Source organism: Punica granatum, chromosome 1 (assembly GCF_007655135.1).
Source record: "Punica granatum isolate Tunisia-2019 chromosome 1, ASM765513v2, whole genome shotgun sequence".
Classification (NCBI taxonomy): Eukaryota; Viridiplantae; Streptophyta; class Magnoliopsida; order Myrtales; family Lythraceae; genus Punica; species Punica granatum.
Window position 1 is genome coordinate 3772585 of NC_045127.1, and position 12789 is coordinate 3785373.

Sequence of the window (12789 nt, forward strand, 5' to 3'; positions counted from 1 at the left end):
AAAATTAGTCCGACTTAAGGACTCGACTTATCATCATGGTCCACTTTCATATGTCCAAATTGATAATAATGTCTTGTGTATATATATCCTTCACAATTATCTTTCATATATTTATTAATATATTTGATATTATCCATTGAATTTTCTGCTGATATATATTCTATATCTTAACGAGATATTTCCTACCTCTAATCCTATATTGTATATTTACTGGTTATACATAGTCATAAATATGATACATATTATGATGTTCTAATGAAAATTTCTTACAATCTCTATAAATACCCTTTCATGTACGTCTAAACTTGAGGTTTAACTCTTCTACATTTCTTCGATACATTCTCATTTAAGCATAGGAGAGGAAAATCGAGATTTCCCACGTTTTTCTCTTTTTGTAGGTCACTCGAGACTCGTGGTCTGTACGTGATCAAGGTCCGAAAATCGAGATCCTAACATAACCATTATAAAAAAACCTAAAATAACAATGATCACAAAATGAATATTTAATCTCGTCAATTTTATGAAAAAAAAAACATCAATTAAACTAACATCTCTCGAAAGAGCTTCATCTCATTGAGTTTCAACAAACACAAGCCATAATAAGTTAAAATAATTACCTAATTAAACACATAAAACTCCTTAATCCTCTTCTTCAAGCAGGGACAAAGCCCCGATTTTCATTCGGAGACGCAAAAATAGGTCTTGATGTAGATAATGCAAAATTATTTTTTTCAGAAGGGGTAAAATATTAATTTTATATGAGCAAAACCTTGAACGCATATAACTTTTGAAGTAAAATTTTAAAAATGCTCAAACTTCGGGGGGATAATTGCCCCCAATGGAGGCTGGAGCCCATGTGGGTCCGCCACTGTCCACGAATTCTACATCTTCATTAATTAACGTCTTCTTCTGACACATTGAAGACACGATACATTTCCCTACAATTAGCACCTATGTAAAAGGAGACATAAAAATTCAAAAAAGGAACTAATAAAATAAATAGTAACTACACAAATTTTATATTTTGATAAAGTTCGCAGTCTACCGCTTAATTGAATGATAATTCATAAAATTAACAAATGCATGATATATTTTTGTAATTTATGCTTTAGCGAGTTTGGAACAGGTTTTAGAGTAAGATTCCCAAACCCTCCAGGGCTCTGATGAAAAATCCAACCCTTTCCATGATCATATGGGCAAAACCCTTTTACTGTCCATCAGAATCTGAGAAGGGTCAAAACCCGTTCATGTGAACCCATGAACATCCCTACTTGAGGTTGCTTCCCATTCAGGTCGTCGACTTGGTTTGGTGATGGACGGAGGACCGAATTAGCGGCCATATTCTTCATTTTTTCTTATATCGCGTGATATTTGAATTTTGTCCGACTAATTTCTACTTCCCTTATGCAAGCTTGCAAGCTTACAAGATAGTATAAATCGGCCAAAGCCACAAACTGGTCCTAAGGGTTTCTAAAACTGGGATAATAGACCATTTCTTATCATTAAGCTAAACTCCAAAGTCCAAGGGTTGTCGGCCAGATTCTTCAGTACTCGAAGACCGCTGGCTTTTTCATGAAAGGGTAAGATTAGAAATTTTCAAACTTTAGTAGGCTTGATTAGGTAAAGCAAAAATGCATGGACTTAAGGTAGAAAAATTCAAAGTTGAGAGACTATTCTTTAATAAAAGAAAAAGTAATAACTTCCCCGGGGGGTTCCTATACTACTGGGAGACCTACTGACCTCGACTGCACATTTCTCCATGGCCAGCAGCAGCCGAGACAGAGACGATCTCCTCTCCTCCTTCACCGCCGCCAACCACTCACAGTCCTCCTCCCCGGTCACCGTTTCTGACCCCCTCGACATCTTCCACGAGCCCTCCGGCAGCGCCCCCGGGAGCTTCCAGGGCGAGGGCCTGCTTGGCTCCGGCGATGGCGGAGGCTGCAGCTCCGACGCCGACTTCGGGTTCTCTCGCCCGGAATTTCGGCAGGCCCAGCTCGCCGGTACCGTGCAGTTCTACGAGCGCCACGTCTTCCTCTGCTACAAGAACCCTAGGGTTTGGCCCCCGAGGATCGAGGCCGCCGAGTTCGATCGCCTACCGAGGCTTCTCTCCGCCGCTGTGTCAGCTCACAAGGCTGATATGAAGAGAGAGGTATATCAACGAGTTGGTGAATTTAGCTTCTATGGCCAAGCTCAGTGAAATTAGTTAAGCTCAGTGAAAAATGCAAACTTGATAGAAGTGAAGGTTTGGAATCAACTAAATAGCACCACTCGCTGTTGCTTGGAGGGTGTTTTGAAAGCAGATATATGCAGTTTCCGTTATATGTTGCATACTAATTTGAAGAAATTAAGGTAACTACAAGGCTGATTTCAAACAATGTCCGATTGTTGGATCAACGATCAAGTGTTTAATAAAGCATATTAGTTTCTGTTATTTACGTAAAGCTCATTGCTTCGTTATGTTAGTTTTCTTTCCGGGAGGTGATTTAGCGTGTAGTTAGAAAGAACTAAGTAATGGTTTGAACGATGAATGGACTGCTGACTACAGTAGCTATAAAACCAGTTCTCTTTTTAATAGGTATCAAAGCCCCTGAATTGTTATTAATCTTTGCGGTTCATCTTCACAAATATTCAAACTTGATAGAAACGAACGTTTGAAATTAATGTGTTTAGAGTGCAGATATAGGTAATTTTCTTTTTTTACCTTGCTTTATAATTTGAAGAAATAGGTTAAATGCAAGGCAATCTTCAGGCAAAGTGTTATTCCTGGATCACCGATTAGGTGTTTAATGAAGCAGATAAATTTTTCTTATTTGCGTAAAGGACATTGCTATGTTGTGATAGTTGGAACTAATGGTTTGAACAATCGCTTGAATAAATGGACAGCTAACTTCAATAGCTGTAATGGATCAAACCGTTTTTTTTTAATCGTAAAATGGTATTAGTCCTGAATTCTGTGATTAATCTTCTGTTATTTTTGCTTGTTCAAAGAAGCATGGAGTAATTGCTTAATTTGATATTTCACTGCATTATACAGTATCTTGTGATGTTTTTTATCTGATGTGAATTTCTTGATTCCCACCCTCCTGAAAATGAAGACCCGCTTAACAATATGTGAAGGGCACGATGGTACTGAGACCTCAAATGGGGATGTATTGATTTTTCCAGACATGATTAGATACAGGTATCCTCTCCTTTAGTACTTCTTCTTCCCCTGCTTCCATCACGATCTGTTTACTGAAAATAATATATGTGAATTATACAGGAGATTGACGCATTTTGATGTGGATACTTTTGTCGAAGAGGTACTTGTGAAGGATAGCGAGTGGCTCCCCGGGAATCCTGAAATGCTTAGTGGTTCATATGTCTTCGTGTGTTCACATGGGTCTCGGGATCGTCGCTGTGGACTCTGTGGACCCTCTCTTGTCAATAGGTTCAGGGAAGAGATAGAAATATATGGTCTTCAGGGTAAAGTGTCCGTTAGCCCATGTTCCCATGTTGGGGGACACAAGTATGCTGGGAACGTGATAATATTTGGAGTTGACGCTAGTGGATCAGTCTCTGGTCACTGGTACTTTCTCTTTCGCATTTGATATTGGTAGTCTTTTTTCAATGTTTGCATTGTATGATTTGATTATAAGGATGTAGTGCTATGTGAATTGTGACTGCCTCTTTTCCTTCCTGTTGAAATTGCAGGTATGGGTATGTTGCACCTGAAGATGTGCCTGTGTTGCTGGAGCAGCATACTGGAAGAGGTGAAATCGTGGACAGGCTTTGGAGGTAGTTTTCTTCGTTTATTAATGGCCTGTGACAATTGTGGGTTATATGGTCCTTACATTACATCAATAAAATGGAAAGAAGATCAACAAAACAGAAGATGGAATCAGGCCTTACCGTGTCTAATCAATATCGGGAACCTGAATTGACTACAGGGGTCAGATGGGTTTATCGGAGGAGGAGCAGAAGAAATCCCAAGAGCAGAGGTTCCAATTGCAGAGCAGATCTACCGTGGGTAATCCTGCTAATGAGTTTATAGATCTTAAGAGAGAGAGGAAGAACCTTTCGGATCTTAGCCCACCAGAGGAGAGTTTGGGCTGTTGTCCGGAAAACGGGAGCTCATCGTGCTGTCAAAGCTCCTTGTTTTCGGATAAGTCTGAAAATTCTGGCTCGAGAGAGAAGTCAACCAAGGGCAAGAATGAATCGAAGAGCGGGAAAAACCTATTGTCGAGACTGAACAGCGGGAAAGGGAACCGCACGCGGAAAGTTTGCAGTATGCCCACGTGGTACGAGAGCTGGGAGCGTGAAGACTCTTACGCTGCTCTCGCTGTTCTTTGTGCTGCGGTCTCGGTTGCTGTTGCCTACAGCTGCTACAAACAACTCGGGTGAAAGCGAAACGAAATGAGGAGTCCAGGTTTGTTTTGTTCTTTCGGGTTTTCCAGGTGATATTAAGGCCAGTGCATTAGAAGCATGTTCAGCTTCAGATTAGGACATAGATGTATGAATCGATTGTCTATGCTGACGTGCTTGTTTTTGCTTTCCTGTCTGGAATGGGAAAGAAGAGGAATGTATTCCTTGTGTATGATTGCGAAGTTGTTATATAGTAAAATCATCTTGTTTGTCGATTTCCGGGGATTCAGCTATTCTAAGGTTTTGTGGTACTCTTCTTTTTGACGTGCCAGATGTTTCTCGGTCACGAGCAGTTTCGAATCATATAGCTCAGCCTCCTTACCAGGGCAACTTTCGGGAAATATTTGCTCGTAGTGGTTGCAGTAAAGCTGGAATAGATCGATGCTGTTGGGTTTTTTGTGGGGTCATACAGTCCATTTTCTCTCTCTCTTTTTTTTTTTCAAAATTAAATAGAATTATTATTAATTAGCTATAGATCCGCTCGTTTATTTGACATTTATGGAGGAATTTTTTAATTTATTGAAAGAACTTTTTTCCTCGACGTTGTTTTGAATATTTGTTCGTGAATTTGATAAAATTCTTTATTTTTTGCAAGAAAATATCTAATATATATTCGTGAATAAAGAAATTTATTTTTGGGATAATAATTAAGAATAATCATTATTTTGTTAATAATATGATGAAGCATTTTGAACAGTAAAAAAGACAATCAGGTATAGGAGTCTAGGTTTTCATAAAATTGGTATCATGGCACATGTTCGTATCGGCCTCCAATTTTTATATACAGTACATATATAATTAATGATTTACTAATGATATTAGGTGATGGGGGATGGTCACGTTTGTTCTATTTGTTTATCCTAATGTTGGCTCCAATAAGTCCGAAATTAAACTCATCTAATTGACTGACGGCCTCTGTTCTGTGCTCACGTACAAATTATTAGTCAAAAATCGAATATCAAATAATTAATATCCTGATTCCCGTTCGTTACCGACATTTCTCTACTGATGACATGGTGCGACCAACGGACCTGTAACACACATCGAGAGAGTGACAAGTTTTAAATTGATTTAGAATTCTTGTTGTCTCTACCCTTTTATTTATTTTTGGTCAACTTCCTGTCTCTACCGATTCTTTATCATGTTGGGACGGTCGTCATGATATTTATCATGTTGGGACGGTCGTCGTGATATTTTCTTTAATATTTCCGAGTGGAGGAACTCACATGCATGGTTGTACAAAATTATCGAATTTAAATATTACCCAAAAAAATAATAATTTATATCAATCTACCGAAAAATAATAATGTATATCTATATTATTGGGCAAAAAATAAAATAAGTATCTACTAAGTTTTTTTTTTGGGGGGGGGGGGTGAGGGATGGGGTTGTTTTTTGGAAAGACATGTTTCTAAACTTTAATTATTATTGAGGCAAGTCCATGCCGGTTTCTAAACTTTAATTATTATTTATTCTTCTTTGCCCAAAAAAAAGTTATTATTCTTAATAAACTGCATAGTTTATTATTAAGATTCTAAACCCCAAAATAATTAACAATTAAAATAGAAAAGTCTAGTGTACTTTATTAATGACCTTAAGTCAGCAACTCATCCTCGATTTGGTGGGTTGGTCTCCAATACATTGGTTGAAAAATATATGTATGATATATATATATATTGTATTATTTTCAAGTTATTTATTTGCTTCTTATAAATAAATTATTTGAAAATTTTTACATGTCATATATGCATTTTAAGTGTAAGCATGTGTGGTAGACTTTTTTCATCACGACTTAGCATGACTGGCACTATATCAAAAATATCACTTAGATCCATCCATCCATCCATCTCTGTCTATGCATTAAGCCAAGGGTTCCTGTAGCCACATGTCATTTAAAGGCAGTTTTAAAATAATATTTTAAAACTTCATTCTCATTTCTTTCTTCACAAAAAAAAAAGAAAAAGAAATCAGATGGATACAATAAATATATAAATTCGGTTGTAGGAGTTCTCAAGAGGAACAAATTCTTATTCTTTATATATTCAAATTTATATAAATTTATCTTACTCTTAATAATACATATACTAGAGTATACTTTAAGAATTTTAGTAAATATTTCAATAAACAATATTATATATTTATGTTTTTTAAAGGAACGTATATTACTTATGAAAAAATACATATTAATTTGGCTTTTTATAGGGATTATTCTTTATTTTTAATTTCTAAACTTCATCTGATCTTCCATCAGAAACTGTTTTTAATAGAATTATCTTATACTTTATCATATATATTTTCTAAATTGAATGCGTTGATACGCCCTTATGTTCTCACTAATTATTTGATTTTTTTAAAAATAATTATATTCTCAAGCATATATACATATTTTATGATTATAAATTTATGCTATATATTTTTGGTAATATAACATTAATAAAAGCATATATAGTTGTTTTGAGACTCTAGACCTGTTTATCGCACGTGTGAATTAACCTAGTTTTAATAATACAAAAAGGATTACAAGACTGAAAGAGACTTAAAAAGATATACAATCCTTTTGAATAAAAATATAATCATTTATTGTCACGTTTGTTTATTTTCTCTTAAGATTTTAAGCTTTTTCCTCTCAAAAAATTAACTTATTTTTAATTTTGTTTTATGTAATTTACAGAAGCTATACAAGGATATGAAGCAGAGAATTGATGAGGCTGTTAAGATTGGTAGCATCTCAAAAGAAATAAAGGGGAAGCTCAAAGGATTCTCAGAGTGGAATCCCAAAGTAACAAATGGGATCACCAGCCAATTGTTCTGGTGATATACAGAGTCACCCATTTTCTCCTCATCGCACGGGACATCGGCGCCTTACAACTAAGAATCAATAATTGAGACTGATTCAAATGATTTTCTCAGATATTAATTGACGGGAAGGATGAGAACGCAGTCGATGGCAAGGGATGCCGGTTACCAACTTTGGTACGAGAGAAGAGACCTCAACATCATCACAACTTCAAGGCTGGCTCCATGAATGCACTGGTATAATTTCTTTTGCTCATTGCAAGAAAATGATATCCATAATGGAATTTGGAAGTGCAATCTATTCTTCTTTCTCTGGCTTTTAATTAATTCGCAGATTAGAGTGTCATCGGTGATAAGAGCCGATCATACTGAACCTAGATTGTGACATGTACGCCAACAACATGGACGCCATTAGAGAAGCCTTGTGCTTCTTCATGGACGAGGAGAGAGGCCATGAAACCGCCTTTGTTCAGTTCCCACAGAACTTCAACAAGATCACCCCGAATGACCTCTACTTCAACTCTTGTACCGTGGTCAATGAGGTGACACATATTATCCACTCCTTCCAAAATATGCTCTGCCGTGCGGTACATTTGGACTGTGAATGATGAAACGTAATGACATAATCCGTATTTGTGTAGGTCGAGATTAAGGGCTTGGATGGGGCTGGAAATGGAACAGTTCTTTACTGGGGTACAGGATGCTTCCGTAGGAGGGAGAGTCTCTGTGGAAGGATGCATTCGGAAATTATAAGCCAAAACTAACCGATGTAAGGACTGAATGAAAATAAGTGAAAGAACTGTGGTTGAACTCGAAGAAGCAGCAAAAGCCGTGGCCAATTGTTCCTACGAAGGTGTCGGTGTAATTTACAAACTTTTGCTTGCCTGTCGGTATTGTAGATGGGAGTGATGTACGGCCCGTACATCACCCGTACAGTACGGGTGCTAGGTGGAGGACATAGTGACAGGGATAACGATCCAATGCAGGGGGTGGAAGTCTATCTACTACAATCCCCGGTGCAAGGCCTTCCTCGGGGTGGCCCCGAACACGCTCCAGCTTCGCCTTGTGCAGTTCAAGAGGTGGTCCAAAGGGATGTTCCAGGTCTTCCTCTCCAAGTACCGTCCCTTCACTGACGGCCATGGGAAGATTAAGGATGGTGCCCAGATGGCCTACTGCTATCTCCTGTGGGCTACCATGTCCCTCCCATCTTATACGTGCAATTCATTGCAACTTATAGGTATCTTTATCGAGCCTGTGGTTCCTGCCATTCATGTATGTGGTCCTAGGCCGGAGTGTATACAGCATGGCTGTGGCTTGACGGTCTGGTCGAGGTGGAATGCTCAGAGAATGCTACTGTTCTGGAGGACAAGTGCATTTCCTCTTTGCCCTGGTGGATGCAGTCCTTGCACAGTGAGGCCTCTCGCAGACCGGCTTTGCCATGACTGCGAAGGCTGTTACCCCAGATGTCCAGGCCTGGTACGAGAAGGAGGTCATGGAGTTTGGAAGCTCGGCGGTCATGTTTACTCTCATGGCTACCCTGGGAGTGCTAAACCTGTTCTGTCTCATTGGAGGAGTGATGAGGGTGGGGCCGGTGCATGGGCTGCCAGGGCTGGGGAAGTTCTTGGGGCAGTTTCTGGTTGCCGGGCTTGTGGTCTCACTCAACCTGCCGGAGTACGAGGCGCTTCTCGTTCGACAAGACAGGGGTTGTCTGCCTATATCCGTCATGTCCAAGTCTATTGTTTTCGCGTCGATAGGATGTGTGGTTGTTATGTACGTCTGATTGAATCATAATTTTCAGTTGCGGGCATGTACTTGTCGAGTCATAATTCTTTGCACTATGTCCTGTGACAATTTGTGGGCTCTACGGACTTCACATCAATAAAATGGAAAGAAGATCCACAAAACAGAAGATGAAATCAGGCCTTACCGTGTCTAATCAATATCAGGAACCCGAATCGAAGAGCTCACCGTGCTGTCAAAGCTCTTTTTTGTCGGATAAGTGCGAAAATTCCTTCTTCGGAGAGCGGGAAAAAAAACCTATTATCGCGACTGAACAGTGGGAAAGGGAGCCGCAAGAGGAAAGTTTGCAGCAGCTGTTACAGCTGCTACAAACAACTTGGATGAAAGCGAAAATGAAATGACCAACGTTAGTAGATTCAAGTGGCTCAACACTAGTTTTGATTACGCAAGGTTTCGAGTTCGAATCCTTATGAATGTAGATAATTCATGCTGGAAAACGAAATGAGGTGTCCAGATTTGTTCTGTTCGTTTGGGTGTTTCGGATGATATTTTAAGGCCGGCGTGCCTTAGAAGTATGTTCTGCTCCAGATTAGGACATCGATGTATGGATCGTAAGTCTATACTGCCGTGCTTGCTTTTGCTTTCCCGTCTGGAATGCGTAAGAAGAAAGAGGAATGTGTTCTTTGTTTGGGGATGCAAATCCTCTGTTCCCATCTCTTCCCCATCATCAGGAGATGACACGTGTCCTCTCAAAATATCAATTGTGTATATTTCCATTAAATGCATACGGAAACACGCAAGAGATCCATTCTTCTCTCTTTTTTTCTTTTCTCCACGAACTAACAAATTAAATGTTTATTCAAAAAATATTAAAGATTTTAAAAAATTAACAAGTTCAGATCTAAAAAATTCTAACAAAATGATTACTAAAAGAAAAATCTACCAAAACAACATAACATCAATATAAAATTTCAAAGAAAAGTAAAATTAAAAAAAAGATTATTTGGAAAATTTATAAAAGAATTCATAAAAGTAACATATTAAAATCTGAAAAAAATTAAAAGAAACTAAGTAAATAGATTATAATATAAAATTCATAAAAGTAAAAATATAGATAGAAATTTGTAAACTTCCTAAAGCTGGTCTTCTTGTTAACAGGAAAAGGATTGATCGATTGTGAGAGTCAATCCGCCAGGAAACTTAATTTTGACTTGAAGGGCTGATTTTGCTTTTTATTTTTTATTTTTTTTACCTTTTTTATAATTTATGTTTTAATTTATTTCGAATTTCTAACATTTCTTGAGTAGTAGTAATTTTTTAGAGTTTATAATATTTTTGGTTTCAACCATTTACCATTATTTTTAATATTGCATTTAAATATTTTGCATCCTACTTGAGTTTATATTTTCCTCATTTTTTAAATTTTATGTTACTATATATTTTTAGGGTGAGCTATGTTTCTATTTATTCATTCATTTAGTCTATATTTATATGTTTACTTTTATAAATTTTATATTACTATTTGTTTAGTACTTTAAAATTTTTCAGATTTTCATGTCAGTTTCATAGATTCTTTTATGAATTTTCTTAATAATCTTTAATTTTTTTAACTTTTCTTTGAAATTCTATATTGATGTAGTGCTATTTTATTATAATTTTCTAGGTTTGAAATTGTTATTTTATGAATTTTTAAAAGACTTTTTAAATAAATATTAAAATTTCCGAGAATAGGAAAAAAAAAGAGGGAAAAATGGATCTCATGCGTGTGTCTGTGTGCATTTAATGGAAATATACACCATTGATATTTCGAGAGGATACGTGTCATTTCCTGGTGAAGGGTATCGGAGATAGGACATGAATCGAAAGTGTTAAGGTTTTCGGATGCTCTTATGGTCCATTTTTGCTTCTTCTTTTTTTTTTTCAAAATTAAGTAGAATTTATTATTCATTAGGTGCAAATCCGCGTGTTGTACCTGTGCTGAAAACTTAACAAAATTTAATTTATATAATAATTGATGACTTATTAGTGAGAGATCTTACTTTTTCAATCGGATTGGGTGACGGGGGATGGATCTTGTTGTTCTATTTGTTTATGTTCTATTTATTTATTTATCCTAACTGGCCCCAATATGTCCAAAATTGAACTAACCTAATTGACCGACGGCCTCTGCCCTTTGCTCACATACAAAATTATTAGTCAAAAACCGAATATCAAATAATCAATATCCCGGATTCACGTACGTTACCGACTTTTCTCCACCAATGACTTTGTTCGACGAACGTTTAACGCATCGAGAGCCAGAATTTTTAAAATGGTTTTGAATTCTTGTCGTCTCTACTGATTTCTAAGAAGTCATTGTTCTTTATCATATTGGGACGGTCATCATGGCATTTCTTTAATTTTTCGTAGTGAAAGGGCTCACATGTTAGTCTAAAACTATTGAATTTAAATAATTATCTATTGGGCAGAAAGAATATTTACAAAAGATATTTGTCATATATCGTACCCTTTCTTTATATATATATATATATATATCTATTTCAGCGGACGTCTTCTATCGTGCATGACTTTTTTTCTGGTCCTTGGTGGAAACTCGTCTCTAGTTGTTCCCTAGGAAACGACAATATTTATTTTAGGAATGAAATAGAATCGAATCGTACCAATTATATTTACAGATCTAAACTAACAATAGGATGAGGCATCAAGGCCTAATCCTGAAAGTTCTCGTGAAAAATCTCGAGTACTCGGTTTCTCAATAAGATGCACAGCTGAAAATATAATTGATCGACTTAAATCCTCACGAACAGGTTAGGCTGCCCACCACGGACAACGTGCGGTGTCTGGGATTTTCTCTTGCAAGTTTGATGCCCCTTTACATAGGCATATATATATATATACCGGCAAAATGTTAAAACGAGACCACCATACCGTCACAGGGCTACAATAGAGCTTTCTCCTAGAAAAACAAACAATCTATATATAATCTAATTCAAGTTACTCCTACGAGATCCTTCTACTTAAGCATTTTTCATAAATCCGCAATATCCATTCACAAACTGTATATATATATATATATATATATATATATATATATGAATTTCAAGTTAAATTATAATTTTTTTATTCTTGTGGCATCTCCTTTTTTCAGATGTTTTAATAAATTTAAATTTTGTAATTTTTATGCCATTTTTCCTTGCCGGGCTCGCCCAGTGAGTGGGCAAAAAGGACTAGTTATATGTTACTGCAGACGTTGTTCTTGCTTATATAATACTAGTTCTAGTTATTTATCAGGCCGCCCTACGTATACACATATTTGCTCGAAGTTTGATCCGGTAGTTATTTGCAGGTATAATCCATGCCATATTAAAAGGGGAAAAGAAAAAAAATGACTCTGTCAAAAATGATGAGATAAGCATGCACTTGTAAAGGGACTACGAACCCCGGCTTTAATACAACACAATTTTAGTTATTAGAAGTACCGTTTTTAATAATTGTTTTATAATAAAATTTAATTTCACTCATTGAGATTCAAAAAGTGCTGATGAAATAAAAAATAGAGAAGGTTATAATTGAAATTTTTTCTTAGAATATTTAATAGATATAAAAAGATATGGATAAGGCATAATAGATGTGGACTTGTATAATGTGTATATCGAGGAGGGATTTAGAAATTTTGTTCAAGGGGACAAGTTCAAAGGGATTTTGTATTATAAAATTAAAAGGGATAAAATATGATAATTTCATTAAGAAAATGATAAATTAGAGAGAATTTAAATAGAAATTTGTAATTTTTTCCGAGTCCAAGCCAGTTCGGGTGCCCCTTAAATCCATCCCTATATGTAAACATAC

The 12789-nt window shown here is 36.5% G+C and overlaps 1 protein-coding gene and 2 pseudogenes across 1 annotated transcript; all 3 read left to right on the top strand.

The window, feature by feature from the left end:
• Positions 1 to 1723: 1723 nt before the first annotated feature.
• LOC116189978 lies at positions 1724 to 4633 on the top strand. Its single transcript, XM_031519650.1, has 5 exons — positions 1724 to 2149; positions 3096 to 3181; positions 3263 to 3568; positions 3694 to 3777; positions 3930 to 4633. The coding sequence occupies exons 1-5, from the start codon at positions 1760 to 1762 to the stop codon at positions 4381 to 4383; spliced, it is 1320 nt and encodes a 439-aa protein (XP_031375510.1). The 5' UTR covers positions 1724 to 1759; the 3' UTR covers positions 4384 to 4633.
• Positions 4634 to 7090: 2457 nt separating this feature from the next.
• LOC116203059 lies at positions 7091 to 8158 on the top strand (annotated as a pseudogene).
• Positions 7981 to 9013, top strand: LOC116203249 (annotated as a pseudogene).
• Positions 9014 to 12789: the final 3776 nt, after the last annotated feature.

Coding starts and splice junctions, on each gene's coding strand:
- LOC116189978 (XM_031519650.1), top strand. CDS start 1,760: ATGGCCAGCAGCAGCCGAGACAGAGACGATCTCCTCTCCTCCTTCACC. Junction 3,182..3,262: donor CCAGACATGATTAGATACAG/GTATCCTCTCCT, acceptor TGAATTATACAG/GAGATTGACGCATTTTGATG. Junction 3,569..3,693: donor GGATCAGTCTCTGGTCACTG/GTACTTTCTCTT, acceptor TTGAAATTGCAG/GTATGGGTATGTTGCACCTG.